The sequence below is a fragment of the Zeus faber genome (genome assembly GCF_960531495.2).
Source record: "Zeus faber genome assembly, chromosome: 6".
Classification (NCBI taxonomy): domain Eukaryota; kingdom Metazoa; phylum Chordata; class Actinopteri; order Zeiformes; family Zeidae; genus Zeus; species Zeus faber.
In genome coordinates this window covers 17,875,836-17,893,475 of record NC_137201.1, presented here as the reverse complement: position 1 = coordinate 17,893,475, position 17,640 = coordinate 17,875,836, and the positions used below count along the sequence as shown (strand labels likewise).

The following is a 17,640-nucleotide window of genomic DNA, read 5'->3' as shown; positions in this document are numbered from 1 at the left end:
ACACCTGTACTCTACAATTATAACAGAGCACTGGTAGTTTCTGCACAGGTCACAGCTGCATGTAGGCACGACATGTCTCCCGTGTGTGTGTGTGTGTGTGTGTGTGTGTGTACCCCCCATTATTGGGGATGGAGAGACATATACAGTATATGTATATAAAGAGAGAGAGAGAGCAGTGAGGGGCTGTGAAACTGAGAGGGAGAACCCTAACCCCCCCAAACCCAACATGACTTATCTAGTAAAACAAATCCAGCTTGTCTGCTTGTTTGTTTTTTTTTCGGGTCACTCTGGGTTCCATCCGCTGCTCCGCTAATAAAGTGGCACTTTCGGGGCAGCCGCGTGGGAGGTCAGCAGTGGGTTGATCCGGTTTGATCCGTCCATGACGCCACCGGCCGGGGACTCCGCTGCTTTCACTCACACGTGGGAATATAACCGTGCTTTCCCTATGAAAAAATGATTTTACTATCGTGGGATATAAATGTTTATTCTTTATTTTACTATTAAGAACATCAACACTCGGACCCTCTCACCATGTTATCTGAGTCTGTGAAAGCATTTTTCGGCAAAGTAGATCTCATACCGATGACAATCAATAACAATCAATTAATCAACAGCAACCTACAGTACAGGCCTTGAAATGAGTGGAATAACAGACACGTTGTGTATGGAAAGGATTTATTTTTATTCTCTTAACATTCCCTCCTCCGTTCTGTTGCAGATATCTCGACACTGGAACCCTGATGTTTGCAGAGCAACTCACGGCACTCAAGACTGCCATAAAGCACAATGTCAGAAAAGCTTCCCGGCCCGCAACAAACACACGTCTCGAGCCACGTAATGACACAATGACAATTTGAAAAAAAAAAAAAAAAAAACAGGAAATGGAGGGAAGGAAAAAAAAACGAAAAAACATCAAAAATTGTGGCGCTCGAGCAATGGAAGAAACACAGAAATCAAGACCCTGGACTATGGAACTGAACTTCCCGGCGAGAACTTCCACATTCCTCCTCATGTGACTTGGACGTTGTTTGGACCCAGTATGACATAGAAACACCCACGCATCGCGACGAGGAAATAAGAGCATAAATAGATTCATAGGTAAATTGAGACAACCACAGACGTAAAGAAAAAAAAATTTAAGAAAACTCCCAAATCCCTTTAGCACAGGCCGCCTGCATTGATGATTTTGTAAATAATGTACAGGGAAAAGAAAATAAGAGAGATTGATATGTTCAGAATTATTGCATCAAAGTGTACATAGCCATGAGAGTCATACCTCTGGTATCTTTATATACCCAAGACTGTCACAACTTCATTATTCCTGATTTCTTCTATGCCCCTTCAAGAGTTAGCACAAGGCGTTTTCTCCCCCTGGATCTAAATATAAAAAAAAAAAAAAATAAAAAAGATTAATTATTTCACCACAATGTATCGATGGATCTAGAGGATACTGAACATGCAGACCTAATTGGGAAGATCAGCCACGTGTACTGGAAGTCGTGCACTTGCTGCTGGGATCGGGTGCATGTGATCGGAAGGCACGGTTAGTACCATCGAGAAGACTTACGAGAGGCGCAGCCGAAGCTCCTCACAATGTAGAACAGACTTCCTACCCAGCCCCCAAAAAACCCCCATCATATTTTCTCCCCTCCCCGTTCCCCTGTTAGTGCAAACTTCTGCAGTGTTGAACACAGTACCCCCCCCAAATTGTGACTCATCCCCTAGAGTGTAACGTGTTTTGAGACCCTCTCTCGTACTGTTAAATGTGCCGTGCTTTTAGCCCCAATAGTGATGTGACATTCAGATGGATTTCTGTGGGTTTTGGGGTTTTTTTGGCCTTGGTCTCTTGTACAGTGCAGTCACTATACAGTTACTCCTTTTGTTTATTTTCCTATTGAAACGAGTGCATGTCATCCTGGAAACCACCATACTGGACCATCCCCGCCCCCCACCCCCGATCCTCGATACCTTTGAAAGGGCCCTGGGGCGTCTCTGGGTGACACCGTCCATCATAGGGCCTGGACGCCGACGGGCGCCGCCGAGACCAGCCGCTCGCTGAGCTCCCACAGCGCGGCCGCCGAGCTCTGGTCCTGGGCCTGCGTGGAGGGCAAGCAGCGGAAGCAGTTGTTGAAGTACATGCCTCCGATCCCCTCCAGCTCCGGAGCCATGGCGCAGTACACCGTGGTGGCCGCCCCCTGTTGCTGTTGACAGAAAGAAAAAAAAACAAAAAAACACAGGTGGGACGCAGAGTCAGCCTACGGGAGGATTGTTGGAAAAAAAACAAAACGTAAAAAAAAAAAGACAACGAAGAAGATTTGCACTGACGGGCGGAGACCCCAAGGACCACAGGGACAAAGAGGGGGGACAAGCAGGAGGCACCGACACCGATGAGAGCCGACCTGGAGTCGACACATCCATGCAAAACACACCACCTGGAAGCCTCCTCCCCTACCACACACACACGCACACGCGCGCGCGCACACACACACACACACACAAACACACACACACACACGATAAGGACACGGGAGGACAGAACACACAAAAATCTTTACAGAAAGAACAAAATCCACCCACACACACACACACACACACTTCCGTCCCTTCATGTAGTCCATAGTGACTGGCTCATACTATGGGAAAAGCAGTGTACATATATTTATATACATATATTTATTTCTCTATTCAGTGTGTACAGGACGCCTGGCTACGGGACAAAGTGCATGATGACGTATGGACTCTTGGCGGGGAGGAGAGGACAGTAAAGTCGCTCCCCTCTGGATGGGAACAAGGAAAAAAAACCCAAGTAGAAAAGCAAGGGGCTTTCAACACTTCCATGTATATTGTAAAAGAGGATGTTTTAATGCCATGACTATGAACATTTATATTTTTGCGTTCCGTTTTTGGACGGGATAAGCCAATCAGAGTAGAGAAGTGTTCGAGAATTCTCTAAAGTATTTTATTCCGAGGTTCCTGGGTTCGATTTCAGACGGCTAGAGAAGCAATATTATTTTCCTCACACACACTGAGAGAGACACACACACACGCACGCACACACACACACACACACACATACACACAAGACTCTCTTCGTCTCATTCTCTTCGTCTCACGCAAATCCCCTCACTTTCTTTGCCGCTCCTCGCCACATCAACGCCAGGAAAAGTGTTTCATGTCGTCTCATGCGGAGACGACGCGGTGCGTAAATAAATAAAAACGGAGTTTTGACGAGACCCGCTAAAGTTTCTCTAATACACCCCCGTCTCATCAGTGTGTAATTAGCGGGGAAATTCTCGTTGAGGGAGGGGAAGGCTTTGCCGGCGCTTTTGAGCGGCGGCAGAAGGAGAAGAAACACGTCAGAGAGCATTACACACGGAGCCCGGTGGCTCAAAGAGGGACCTTTCATGTGGGAGCTCTGGCTAAAAGCTGCTGTGACAGCGTCCCCGCAAAAACTCTCCGGGCGCTGGAGACGACTTCTGTTCCGCCGACATGAAATGGTCCGTCTCTTAATCTCCCAGAGAGAGAGAGAGGGGGAGAGAGAGAGGGAGGGAGGGAGGGAACGCCGATGTGTCGACGGTTCCAACACAGCACTGGCACTGAGAAAGGCCGTCCATACATTCAAACGTGGGCATAACACACAAACATACACCGGGACCCCCATTACAGGGACCCCCCCCGTTTGAGCCGCTTCCTGGAGCAGCTGCGGTCCAGGCTGGCAGTGCTGACACGTTATAGAAAAATAAATAAATAAATAAATAAACCACACACACACACACACACACACACACACACACACACACACACACACACACACACACACACACACACACAGACACACACGTGTGGAAAAAAAAACCCCACACACATTTAAAAACAAAGTTGTTCTCAAGAAAATACAAACACTACATTCCGAGAATTATTTTTTCCAATCACCACACACGAACATCACACACACACACACACACACACACACACACACACACACACACACACACACACACACACACACACACACACACACACACACACACACACACACACACACACACACCCTGTTCACAGAACCCGCTCTAAGCTCCAAGTAAACTTCTGCCAGGCGGCGGGGTGTGTGGTTGCGGCAGCAGATTGAGTGTGTTTGAAGTCGGGCGTGATGAGAGGGCTGGTAAACAGCAGATGAAACAGCATCATCTCTCTGTGTGTGCTGCTGTCTGTCTCACCTGCCAGCCGGGTGATAACTTCCTCCCATATCGCCATGTTCCCATATCAAAGACTTCACAAATGCCAGGCAGTGTCTCAGCCTCGCTAGTTCACACACGCTCAGTTTAACTCATCTCCCCTGTGTTAGTGCATCTGATGGTAAGGTCGCCTGGAAGCTAAATGCCGTTTAGACTCCATTGAAGATTTCAGTGCTACCGGGGCATGGCGCTTTGATTTCACCCGCTGCCCCCTCACTCACCCTTTGGAGGATTTTTTTTTTTTTTTTTTTTTTTTGCAAATGCAATTTTGTTTGTTGCACCACGAACCCGGGATTGGTGCAAACTCCTCACACGGATGGAAAGCTTTCATACTTTTAATCCAAATTTGTGTGACTGGGAACATAATTTAGCTTTCAGGGTGATTTTCCAGTAAGTCTTCTCCTTTTTTTTTTTTTTTTAAAAGAGAGCTATGGATTTAGGGTTTCAAAAAACGTCCTCGCTTATGTAAAACAGACAATCTCTGCCGCTGGGCCTGAGCTGTGCGTCCAGCCGCGGACCGTCTTACTGGTGTTTAGCTCACCCCCACTCAGCGCCTGACCCCGTGACCTCTCTGGAAGATAAGGCTGATGAGATTAGGCATTAACATGCTCAACTGCACACCGCTGCAATCTATCACCGTGTGTACGTGGAGGGGTTGGGGTGGGGGTAGAGGTGTGGAGAACAACGGTGGTTTGGCAAAACCCTTCCCTCCGCACACCACACACACACACACACACACACACACACACACACACACACACACACACACACACACACACACACACACACACACACACACACACACACACACACACACACACACACACACCCCCCGAGGAACATAACTATACACTGAGTGAACACAGGGTCCGTTCAGTCCGTCTGTACCATACACATCTGTGATGATGCAATAACCTTTTCTGACCAATGTGAACCTGTAGATATGCCTGTGAATTTAGCCGTCTACGATACAATGGATTTCTGTTGTGTTTCTTTCTATCTGCTACAGACTAAATGTGAATCATAAGCTCCTGTGCAGCATTTTTGTTTTTATTTTTGCAGATACCTGTATCTGTGGTATCTTAGGTTTGTTCTCTATCAGCACTATGACTTTGGGAGGGGAGCGAGAAAAGGGGGTTGATGGGGGTACACCCAAGCGGCCCTGCTCTTTACCCCTAAAATTATCTTCAGTAGACAATGCAGAACGAGGGCAATACTGGAGCAATATATGGCAAACCAAAGGAGTGGGACATACCAATTGGGAGCAGATCTTACAGCCTACTAATAAAGAATACAATCAGACCCTGATGCTATGAGCAGCATGCAGCCAGCCGTGGTTCTGAGACGCACCACGTCTGCTCAAGTACCACTCTGGGATCAGATCCAGATCCAAGTCTTCCAATCCTAATATAGAATAAACACCCAAAGCACCTCGTGGACACGCAATAGAAATGTCTTTTATAAAGCAATACGCAATAATCCGCTGTTGATAACTTCTTATTGAACATATTCAAAAACAAACAAAAAAAAGGTAGCTGAGGGAGGTGTGATGTCATCCAGTCGACAGTAATGTTACTTTGCTGTGTTCTGTTCTGTGATTGTGTCCTTCAGACTTGTTCTCGGCCATACGAGCGACCCCTGACCCCGTGCATGTAACCCTCCGCCCCCACATCTGTAGCTATGTCATCCACCTCTTCCCCTGCGACCTGTGACCTGGATGTAAATAAACCCACAACTGTAAACAGTCCTTTTTTTGGCCAATCCCTGTACATACAGCCTGTAAATACCAAACACCTATGCATGATGATAACCTAGCAGTTCTTTCAGGTACTTTTATAATCCCCGGAATTCTCATATGGCATGTGCTGATTAAAACAAAAAATAGTCTCGAAAAAGAAGAAAAAAAAGAAAAAAAAGAAAAAAAAAAAGAAAAGATAAAGTCGTAAAAAAATAAAATAAAATAAACAATATTGTCAGACAATATCCTCTCTTGGACAGTGTGTGTAGAGTCTTCCTGTTTTCTTACTCCTGTGGGTGGTTCTCTTCCTTTGCCTGTCCTTCTGTCTTTCTGCTCACCATCATAGTCAGTTGTTGTCAGTTGGCATTTGTAAAAACAACGAGGGTTGAGGCAGGCGTGATAAAGAAACCTCTGGAACGGATCTTCCCGTCAAACGACGCATGCAGACAGAAGGCACAATCCGGACCGAAGTGCTTTCCCGGAACACCCCGGGACCAAAATTTTACGAACAAACCGAGTCAAGGAGCCGCACCTGTAGGGTGAGTCTCCGGCAGATTTGGGCTTGCGACCGGTTTACCATTTAAAAAAATCCAAAAAAACAAAAAAAAAAAACAACAACCCTCTTGCTCGTCTCTGCCTGCAGGGAGCATTCAGTTGTGTCAGGAGAACGTTGTGTCAAAAGTCAACCGCAGATATGAAGTATGAATTTGAACCTGTTCTGTGACCGAGGCACACACTGAGCTGAGAAAACGCAAAGAGGCCAACTTCCCAGGTTTAGCCAGAAACAGCCCAAAACTAAACTTCAAGTGCGACCGGAAGAATAACAACAATTTACACTTACTGCAGAACGGTTTATACGTAATAAGCCTTGAAAATGGCATGGATATTGTAAACAATATTCCCGGTTTTCAAGTCCCGATGACAGTATCAAATGACTGCTTTCATTGCCTCAACCCTCCGTCTCAGTCTTGTGGACTAGGTTTCCTAAATGTGGGATTGAACAAAGGAATCATAATTCTGTTTCAGGAATGTTTCTTTTCAACCCGTGGTGTTTAAAATAGATGGAGGTGTCTGATTTTTAATCTGTGCTAAAGATATTTTAAATTTAATAAATAATCAGTGAAATCAGAGGACTTGTGTCTGTCGCCTTCACTGTGAATGTGTGTGTGTGTGTGTGTGTGTGTGTGTGTGTGTGTGTGTGTGTGTGTGTGTGTGTGTGTGTGTGCGTGTGTGTGTGTGTGTGTGTGTGTCTCAGCGGCAGTGGCCTTTGCAAGCTGACAGCTCAGCTGAGCAAGCCCCATCCATTCAGTCGGAGCAGCCGACCAAGAGGGGAGGAGATTAGCGCCCCAAACACCCCGGCCCATACCTCAGAAAACCCCCTCTCTTGTACCCTTACGACCCTCTGATGACCCCTATGACCCCTGCCGAGGTGGGCTCATGGTTTAATATGAGGAAATGTGCGGAGAGTCGTTAGCCGTTCTGTCAAGGTCCCACGCAGACAGATGAGAGTTTTAAGTCTCTTAATAATCTATGAACACACTACACGGGCGAAAAGGGAAAGATTTGGTTCCATTAAACCGGCCGCAGCATTGAAAATTAGAGAAAAACCCTTTCTGGAGAGAAAAGACTTTGCCATTTACACAAGCTGATGGGAAGTGGTGTTTAGATCCATCTTACTGTACGTGCACCCGTGCACACGAACACGGGTCCTCATCACGGGTCGCCCTGCGCAACTTCCACACATCACTCCACTGCCGGGCATCTGTACGTACTCACCTCTATTACTGTACTTAGCCTCCATTAGCCCATGGGCTCATGGCTAATACTAACCTGCAGGCAGCGTGCTCCTCTGGGGGGCATTAAGGGCAGGATGGAAGGTCCGCGTCCACCTCCACCTCCACCTTAACCCCACTTTCTTCCTACCCCGCTCACTCCGTCACCAATCCCTCTACATCTGTCTAATTTGAATCCCATTCCCCCGTCAGCTCTTTCCATCCATCCCCAGTTGAGCCTCTCCACAACCTTTATTCCCTGTGAGCACCATGCGCCACCCCCATGCCCCGTGGCCCCATAACTCCACAGTACTGTACAGTCGCGGTGGTGGTCTCAGGGGATAACGGTCACAGCGGGATTGTGGAGAAGAATAGATCTCTTTCCCTGGAGCCTCTAATCAGAGTCTCTCTCGCTCTCTCTCTCTGTCTCTCTCTCTCTCTCTCCCCCTCCCTCTCTCTCTCTCTCTCCCTCCCCGAGCAGAGGTTGAGAAGACCCGGGAGAGAGGGGAGCAGGGGGGGATAAACAATGCAGGAGTGACAGCAACAAAACACAAAAGCACTGCAGTCCTCTCTCTCTCTCTCTCTCTCTCTCTCTCCCTCTCTCTCTCTCTCTCTCTCTCTCTCTCTCTCTCTCTCTCTCTCTCTCTCTCCCTCTCCCTCTCCCTCTCCCTCCCTCTCCCTCCCTCCCTCCCTCCCTCCCTCTCCTCCTTGTGTGCCTGATAACATCAACCCAGCGTCAGTCATCAACCGCCTGCTGTCATGCTGGGGTGGGAGTGTGCATGCACACTTGCGTCTGCCTGTGTCGTCCGATGCAGACAAGGCTGTATATATTTAGTGAGCGCATGTTCTTAAGGACAATTGAATAGCAAGAGAGAGAACGGGAGGGAGAGCGAGAGAGAGGGAAAGAGAAAGACAGGGGAACAATGGACGAGAGGAAGGAAGGAACACTGAGAGCAGAGAAAGGGCGGGAGTGAGCGGAGGAGAGAGGAGAGGTAGGACACAAGGCATCCAAGGGGAAAACGACGGCAAGTGAGAAGGACTTGCGCAGCGACTGTGAAACTATCTCATTTTTATCCTGCGAGGGGACTTCTGAGGTGATTCGCACAACCTAATTATTTTCCCCTAATAAAAGCAACATATGCTAAGACAATAAAAGGCCTTATTGGACACCTATTCATTAAAGAGGAGCCGTAAAGAGAGCGGGACTCTGGCACAGAGATTAGCTCTTAAAAGGGCTTTTTCTCTGGCTGAATATGGGACTCGGTCTTTCTTGAGCACGCCCATATGGGCGCAGAGACCACCATAAAATAACTGAATTATACATGAAAAGGACCGGCTGCTTTATTGGCCGTGGTCTGCTCTTTCGGTCTCGCCCGATTGGGTCGGAGACGCTTCCGCGTTTGGGCCGAACGTCTTCTGTGATCTCGGCGAAAAAGAAAAACGCAACATTACCAAGCGGGCAATCACGGGTAAAAGAAAGACTCAAAACACATGAGCACCAATCGACGGGACGACCGCTCAGCGGCAATAAGATAAGCCGTAGTCGACACGTGTTGGCTAAGTAAGCGACGCCTGGTTGAAATAATGCGCGCTCGCGACTCAAGTCTGACAGTTGGACGCACTGAAGTCATTATTCCATATGGTCAATGTACCTTAAGTGTCAGTGTGATTCTATTATCAGCAGAACAGCGCTGTCTGCGAGTCGGTGTGTGTGAGCGTATGATGAGCCGGTGTAATAAGGCCACACACAGGTGTGTGTGTGTGCTCACCTCCTCACTGATGCACCAGTTAATTGGTCTCCTGCGGCAACCTGACATATTCACACACACACACACACACACACACACACAAACACACACACACACAGTTTTCTGCAAAAGTTGCACTCACTTGCATATACTGTGCACGGATACACATGCGCGCACACACACGCACACACACACACACACACACACACACACACACACACACACACACACACACACACACACACACACACACACACACACACACACACACAGTGTATTTCCAAATGAACTCATTATCACTGTGCTGACTCTAAGCGTCAAATGACACACTGACAGACTATTCAGGCCACACACATTTACAAAAAAAAAAACCTCTCAACAATGACCAGAAAATAGGTTTTTCCCTCTAAAAAGTGAACGCAGTAGAACATACAGTAGCTTGCGACCGAAAATTGTGCTCAACAAATGACAAAAGAGGGCCGATGAAAAATTTGGCCCTGAACCGCCGGCAGAGTTGTGAGTTTTATTTCCGCAAAATTGAAAATGCAGAAGCTTCTTAAGGCACCAAGCACAATGAGATCGTTCTCCGGGTTTTTGTTATGGTAAATACTCATCGTGACAGCAGTCAGGACTCCCACGGCAGACGTGCATGCGGCTCTATTACTGAGGATTCAGCCTGAAGAATTAACATTACACACGGCAGGGAACCGCCAGTGGAGCGCAGATCAATTTTAAACAAACACAACTCAGCTCGACTAAAGTCCTTTGACTCGGATTGGGTAAAACAATTAAAATCATGACCTAGTCCCATCCAAGCGAACTCCATAAGATTGTCAGTGTTTGAGAATTCCATTTTGAATCTTCCAACGTGCAGGTTTACTCTCACAGACGGACACTTACTTTTCTCTCAAGTTTGACTTCTCATCCATTGATTAGGTTTTTTTTCCACTTGAGGAGGTGGACATATTTTTTCAAGTCCAAGGGTGCTGTTGTTTTTTGTTTTTTTTTTTACATCAACAGTTCACCGATCACAACTTGCTACGCTGGTTTATCAAATTCACCGCAGCTGGCTTTCAGGCGGATCCAGCCAATGACAATGGAAACAGAATACAGAGGAATACACACGTAACGCAAATACAATGAAGGTCTGTTTCTCATAAAGCGGCAGCTGCCAAATACGTGTGTCCGGTGGACCTGAAGCGCAAAACACAACGCCTAAACGGAAGGTGCCTATCAGTCAATGATGACAACTAAACAATGATTATTGTCTCCATATTTCATATCACTCTGGTAACTTTCAGCAGCAAAAAAATGAAAGACAAAAATGATAGATATTTCATTGTATTATTTGCGGTTATGCTGGCCACACTGCGGTAATGCAGTTATTGTCACAGCCCTAATCGCACGTCTCGCCCCCATGAGTTGTATTTAAGAAATTGATTGGGTAGCCTATTTTTCTTTTAACATGTGACAAACTTCTTTTAATATACTTCATTTTTGGAAGAATATCGTTTTTTAGCTGTTTAACTGACAATATTAATCGGTCAAAATTTGTATGTATATATGTGTATAACGGTTAATTATTCACATCCCTATTAAAAATGTGAGGAACTGAACATGATACTGGTCACTTACTGGAATTAAATGAAGTTACTGGGGGCAGATCTAATCAGATCTATGCCAAAACATTAACCTTCTGAATAGCCACAACTTCCTCTGGGACATGCAGGCTCCATCTATGAATAGGCAACATCAAGTGTTAATTATTTAGAATTTCAGCTTTTGTGAGTTTCCCCAAAAATGTAGATTTCTATATCAATTATATTGTTATAAAGCCGCCTGGCTGCGTGCTATTGTATGTTATTTGGCGTTGTGTTTTTCAATTTTTCGATCTTTTGTTATTCGTCAAATTTTTTGTTGTGTTTTGTTATTTGGCGTTGTGTTTTGCACTTCAGGGCCTCTGTAAAAATAGGATCTTTTAACAAAATAGTCTTACGCATTACAACTCTAAACATTAAAGTAAGTGCTTGTATTGCTCATGCAACCATTTATCACCATCACTTCTCTGTAAAGTCATCGATCCATATTTGTGCATGTATGAATTGAAACCATTATTATTATTATTATTATTATTATTAATAATAATTATGAAGCCTATTATGAAAAACTCACTTTTTCAGTGCTGGTGCACATACATTTGGGTCTCTGATGGGTCTACTAACACACAAACTGTGAAGAAAGACAACCCGGGCCGTTTTTTATGAGCTGCGTATTTCAGAAAACCTGGTCAAACAACCCGTTTGAGATTTGCAGCCGCTTCCTACGTTAAGTGGGACTTCAGTCGGATTCGAACCGCCCCCCATGTGAGTAACTCCACCCGCGGCCCGGAGCGCCACCTGACCCGCCGGCATCGAAGCTCAGAGCTAAGCATGGAAAGTGCTCTGTTGAATGCAGAGACCAGCACAAATCTTTTAAAAGAGGAATTAATACCAACCGTCCGTGAAGAAACTGCAGACGAGAGAAATGTAAGTATTTAAAAAAGTAATTCTGCTGTGTGATTCTTTCTTAAAAATAGTAATAAAGGTATGCGACTGTGCCGTGCGATCCAGTCAGTGTGTTTTTATTGTAGATGAATGTGTTTTAATTAATTTATTTGATTTTCCGTTTCCCGAATGAAACAAAAAATGCCCCGTGTGGTGTCCCGGTGCAGTGCAACCAGCAGTGAAGCCCTTGCCTTAGGAAAGTCGGAACAAACTTTTAGATGAGGCCTTTTACATCTAATATGAGGGAAGATTCAGCAACTGGATTGCTTGATTCTCACCTCAAATTTGTTCAGAGACAGATTTCGGTGGACTGATAAGGTGAAACCAGCGAACGTTTTTTCGTACTTCATACAACGGGCTCACAGAACCAGGGCGAACCGTTCCGGAGTGGGCGTGGGGAGCAGCAGCATTTTCATTTAAAGTGAAACAAACGCTGAAACGGAGCATCAGGAACAGGAGGGTTATAGAGGCATGTTAACCCCCATGGAACGGGCTTGTTGTTCCAGCACATCCCACAGATGCTCCATCGGATCGGACCCTAACCCCGGCCATCCACATGATGCAGAAGAAAATGTGATTCATCAGACTAGGCCACCTTCTTCCATTGCTCCATGGTCCAGTTCTGACTCTCACATGCCCATTGTAGGTGCTTTGGGCGGTGGACAGGGGTCAGCATGGGCACTCTGACAGGTCTGCGGCTACACAGCCCCATACACAGCAAGCTGTGATGCACTGTGTGTTCTGACGCCTTTCTATCATAACCAGCATGAACTTTTTCAGCAATTTAGTAGCTCTTCTGTGGGATCGGACCAGGCGGGCAAGACTTGGGTGCTCATGACCTTGTCTCCCCTTCTCCTTCCTTGGACCACTTTTGGTCAGTACTAACCACTGCATACTGTGAACACCCCACAAGACCTGCCGTTTTGCAGATGCTCTGACCCAGTCGTCCAGCCATCATAATGTGGCCCTTGTCAAAGTGGCTCAGATCGTTAAGCTTGTACATTTTTCCTGCGTCCAACACATCAACTTCAAGAACTGACTGTTCACTTGCTGCCTAATATATCCCACCTCTTGACATGTGCCATTGAAACGAGATGAGCAGTGTTATTCACTTCACCTGTCAGTGATTTTAATGTTGTGGCTGATCGGTGTGGGTCCCCCTTTGAACACAGTTGTGACTCCTTAATCCGTTTTTAAAATGAATGTACTGCCATACGCAGCCTATTCAACTTGGCATCCTTCTCCGTGGCCCTGGTCAGAGGGAGCGTCCGTTCATATTGTAATCTGCCTCGTTTACCTCTCCCCCCCACCGCCCTCACACCCTGCTCTCTCGCGGTGGAGGTCGAGAGAGGGATGTTCTGTTTTAAATAAGAAGGCAGCGCTGGCCCATTAAACTCTGAAAGTAATGGTATTAATTTGGCAGGAACGTGTCATTTTCACAGGAGAGCAACTAGCAGAACTGTCATTATGCTCGCACGCACACACACGCACACACAGGCGCACGCACACGCACACACACGCGCACACACACACACACACACACACACACACACACACACACACACACACACACACACACACACACACACACACACACACGCACACACACACACACACACCAAGGCAACGGCATTCGTCCTCATTCACACCTTATAACACATTCACGGGGCATCTTGTCTTTCTCTCGTTCTCTCTTTTACTGTCTCGGTCTCGCTCGCACACAGACAGACGCATTAGGAACATGTCACAGGAGAGCAGCTAGCAGTAACATTATGAGAGAGTTGGAGCAGCCTGCTAATGGGCTAGATTAGCGTGCCCTTGGTCACTACGGTTACAACAGAGCGAGTGGAGTTGTGAGTTATATCCCTGGCACAACCGTTCCCCGTTTCCCCTCCTCCCCTTTGCTCCATCACTCTCCTCCATCACCCCCTGCAATCTCTCCTGCTGCGCTCTCTCTCTGAACCCTCCTCCGTCCCCTCTGGTCTGTCATTCACACCATCCATCCAGCTTGAGTCCATCTACCGCCTTCTGCAAGCTGGTTTCACATATTGTGGTGTTTGAGGTGGGGTTCTGCCCCTAAGCTCAGTTGCATTTCACATGACTCCCTGGGAGCCGGTTGGGTTTGGCTTGTTTTTTGTTTTGTTTTTTTGTCTATTTTCTGTATTCCAGCAGGTTGCCCCAGGACCCCTCCGTCAGGAGCGAAGCGCTCTTCTTCATACTAAAATCACAGATGACCTTCTGAATGCTGCTGCCAAGTTGCAATGGACAGACAATTACTGTTTATTCATCCTGAGCTACGTCAGGTTCCATTGAACTGTTTTTCTGCAGCGGGGCCGTGTGTTTCGCCCGCCCTCATCACCTGACCTCTTCTTAGTCCACATGGGTCCTGGCCAATCGATACCAGACATGACATTAATAGCAATCCTCAGGCATGTTAACAGAGTGTAATCTTTGCTATTAGTGTATGATTAAAATGGAAATACTGCTATATGCTTGCATTTGTAATAGAGTACTGTACAATGTCTGCACAGTGTGGGTAACTGGGAAATACTTAGGTTTGAATCAGGTTCATTTGAAACTCAACGACTATGACAACAAACAGACCAACATCAAATAATGCACAACATTTGAGATCATACGACGTCTTTGTATTGAAGAATTACACGATCAAATCATATCATTGTCCTCCTTTGTCCCTCCGTCCAAAGGTAGAATAACAAATCAAATTTTTGGGGGGGGTCCGAGATTTGATGTACTCCCAAGGTATTTGTCATTATATCAATGTAAAAATGATGCGTTCATCAAAATGTTGACATGTTTTAAAAAAGAAAAAAAAGTTTTTGCCGTGTTAGTTATGAAAAACAGCCTTGACTTTACACCACGACAGTGAAAACAATGTGGAGGAGAGAGGCTATGACTCATAACTCTCTTGTTATAATATCGATATTGGGCTACTAGGTATCATCTGGGATTTTGGTTATCTTACCGTGATAATGCGATATAGTTAAATGTCGGCTTTAATAAGACTGTATCACAGTAAGAGGTATTTGTATTAGTTGAGGAATTTGGCAAAAATACCTCATGTGAAATTCATTCATATTATGATATGTTCATCTGAAATACAACTGCATTGTGTCATTTGTGTGTGTCACTTCATTTCCTCGAACTATAGTACTAATAATAGTACAATTACTACTTCACACACACACACACACACACACACACACACACACACACACACACACACACACACACACACACACACACACACACACACACACACACACACACAAACAAACAAATTGGGCGTTTCAGAGCAAAACATTTAAAATAAATAAGATTTGAACACACACACACACACACACACACACACACACACACACACACAAACAGTGCGCTTGCAGTGCGGGAAGAACTTGCTTTTCTAAATGTATTTTTACATGTATGAATGTTCTTGAATCAAGGTATGACTGTGGGTTTTAACATGTTATATTTTGTGGTGTGTGAGCGCGTTTAATTTGTCTATGCATGCACGTGCGTGTGCGTGCATGTTTCTGTGTGCGTGTTTGTATCCATACTGACCCCATCTCGGCACTCCTGACCGGCTGAATGCGAGCTGCATAAATTAGTGCTGATGCTCCACGATGTAATTATGCTGCTGTCAGGACGGACCCTCCACTCAAATTCATTTTAATAAAATTGGTCTCCAAGGTTACCGACCGGGGTCACCTTCGGTGTCCGCCCCCGCGTTCTCAAAGTCTTGTGGTCGAATACCACAACACCTTAACACAACAGCTTAAACCCCACCTTACTCCCCACAAACACACAGACACACACACACACACACACACACATTAAAAGAAACACACATTATAAAATGCAGGAAGCCTTCACCGACTTGAGCCAAGTGGAAGAGAGTCGACGATTAAAAAAATTGGATTAATTAAAAAAAAAAATAATATATATATATATACATTTTTTTTTATTAAACAAATGTTAATACCGGAAAAACTAAACTAAACATTATCTACGTAACGCAAATAGAAAAATAAAAAACATTTAAAGGGGAGCCGCAGCATATGTGGCAAAGAGACGAGGGAAAGGGTGAGGGAGGGGTTTAAGGAGCACACCGGCGTGAGGCGCAAAAGAGGAATAAGAATGAGAGGAAAGAAAAGGAGAGAGCAACCGGGGCAGAGGGACAAGGAGAGGGCAGGGGAGTGTCTCTCTCGGGCAGATGGCGGAGTGTATTCTCATTTGTCCTGGCCGAGAGTATGTGTGCGCTAACACTAACCTCCAGGGCAGAGCCGCAGCACGGAACACGCTCTCAATTAGCCGTTAACACAGCGGTGCGCTGCAGCTGGGGGTCTGGGAGCGCCGCGACCAAGATGCCGGGCTTTTTGGCAAAAGCCACGTTACCCACAGTAGGGGAGGAAAAAAATGGGTGTGCTAAGTTTGTTTGCAGACACACTGTCCGGGATTTCCAGAATTTTGTGTTAGATTCTAGATCAAAATAATGTCTCTCAGTTGAACATTATAGAGTGAACACACACACACACACACACACACACACACACACACACACACACACACAAACACACACACACACACACACACACACACACATTCTATTAAATAAAGATTTAATAATGTACTGTTCTGGAAGTTGTTAGAGACATCTAAAGACATGATTTAGTTTGATGGTAAATTTGCATTGTTTAATTGCTAAAAACAATTAAACATTATTTATTATCAAAACGAGTAGGCCTAAATAGCAAATTTTAAAGAGAAATTGTGATTTTATTGCATCAGTGTTAATGAACATGTTCATAAACACTTCTACCAAGGCCAGTTGCACGCCAATACAATACAGGGCTTGCCAGAAAAATAACTGGGAATTATCTTACGATATTGTTAAAATTCCAATGAAAAACAGGCCTACTGTGTATTTATACGTTTCTTTAATTATTTTACTGCGTCATGCAAAGTGCTGTGGTTTCACCAAGTGATGCTGGACATTTACGGAGACAGTAGTTGCTAATTTCCTTTTCAAAGTCCAAGGTGCATTGAAATCTGGATGTGACTGACTAATCAGTACCCTCAGAACTGGACCATGGAGCAATGGAAGAAGGTGGCCTTGTCTGATGGACCACATTTTCTTCTACGTCATGTGGATGGCCGGGGTTAGGCTCCCATCTGATGGAGCATCTGTGGATGTGCTGGAACAACAAGCCCGATCCATGGGGCCCCACCTCGCAACTGACAGCGCTTAAAAGATCTGCTGCACGTCTTGGTGCCAAATACCACAGGACACCTTCAGAGGTCTTGTGGAGTCCATGCCTCAGTGGGTCAGAGCTGTTTTGGTGGCACAAGGGGGAGCTACACAATATCAGTGGTTATTAGTGGTGGTTATAATGCTCAGGCTGATCAGTGTATATTCCCGCAGCAGAGCGGCAACCACCTCCACACTCACCCCACCCCCCCCCCCGTGGGTGTATGGGGTAAGGGTGCTGAGGGTTGGCAGCCTTGCTGTGTGGGCCAGGGTGACTTTGACTGCCTGTGTGTAATGGTTACAGCAGCACGCTTTGTTAGCTGCAGGTAATTTAT

At 45.8% G+C, this 17,640-nt stretch overlaps 1 protein-coding gene across 1 annotated transcript in view; it reads right to left on the bottom strand.

Moving 5' to 3' along the window:
* Window positions 1-624: 624 nt before the first annotated feature.
* The window catches only part of wwox (WW domain containing oxidoreductase), a 147,094-nt gene continuing 130,078 nt past the window's right edge, over window positions 625-17,640 (bottom strand). Inside the window, exons 9-10 of the mRNA XM_080003136.1 lie at window positions 1,969-2,201; window positions 625-1,377 (exon numbers count right to left, since the gene is read on the bottom strand). Of these exons, the coding sequence (XP_079859262.1) occupies window positions 2,010-2,201 (192 nt within the window). The 3' untranslated portion in view covers window positions 625-1,377; window positions 1,969-2,009. The remainder of the gene's footprint in view (window positions 1,378-1,968; window positions 2,202-17,640) is intronic.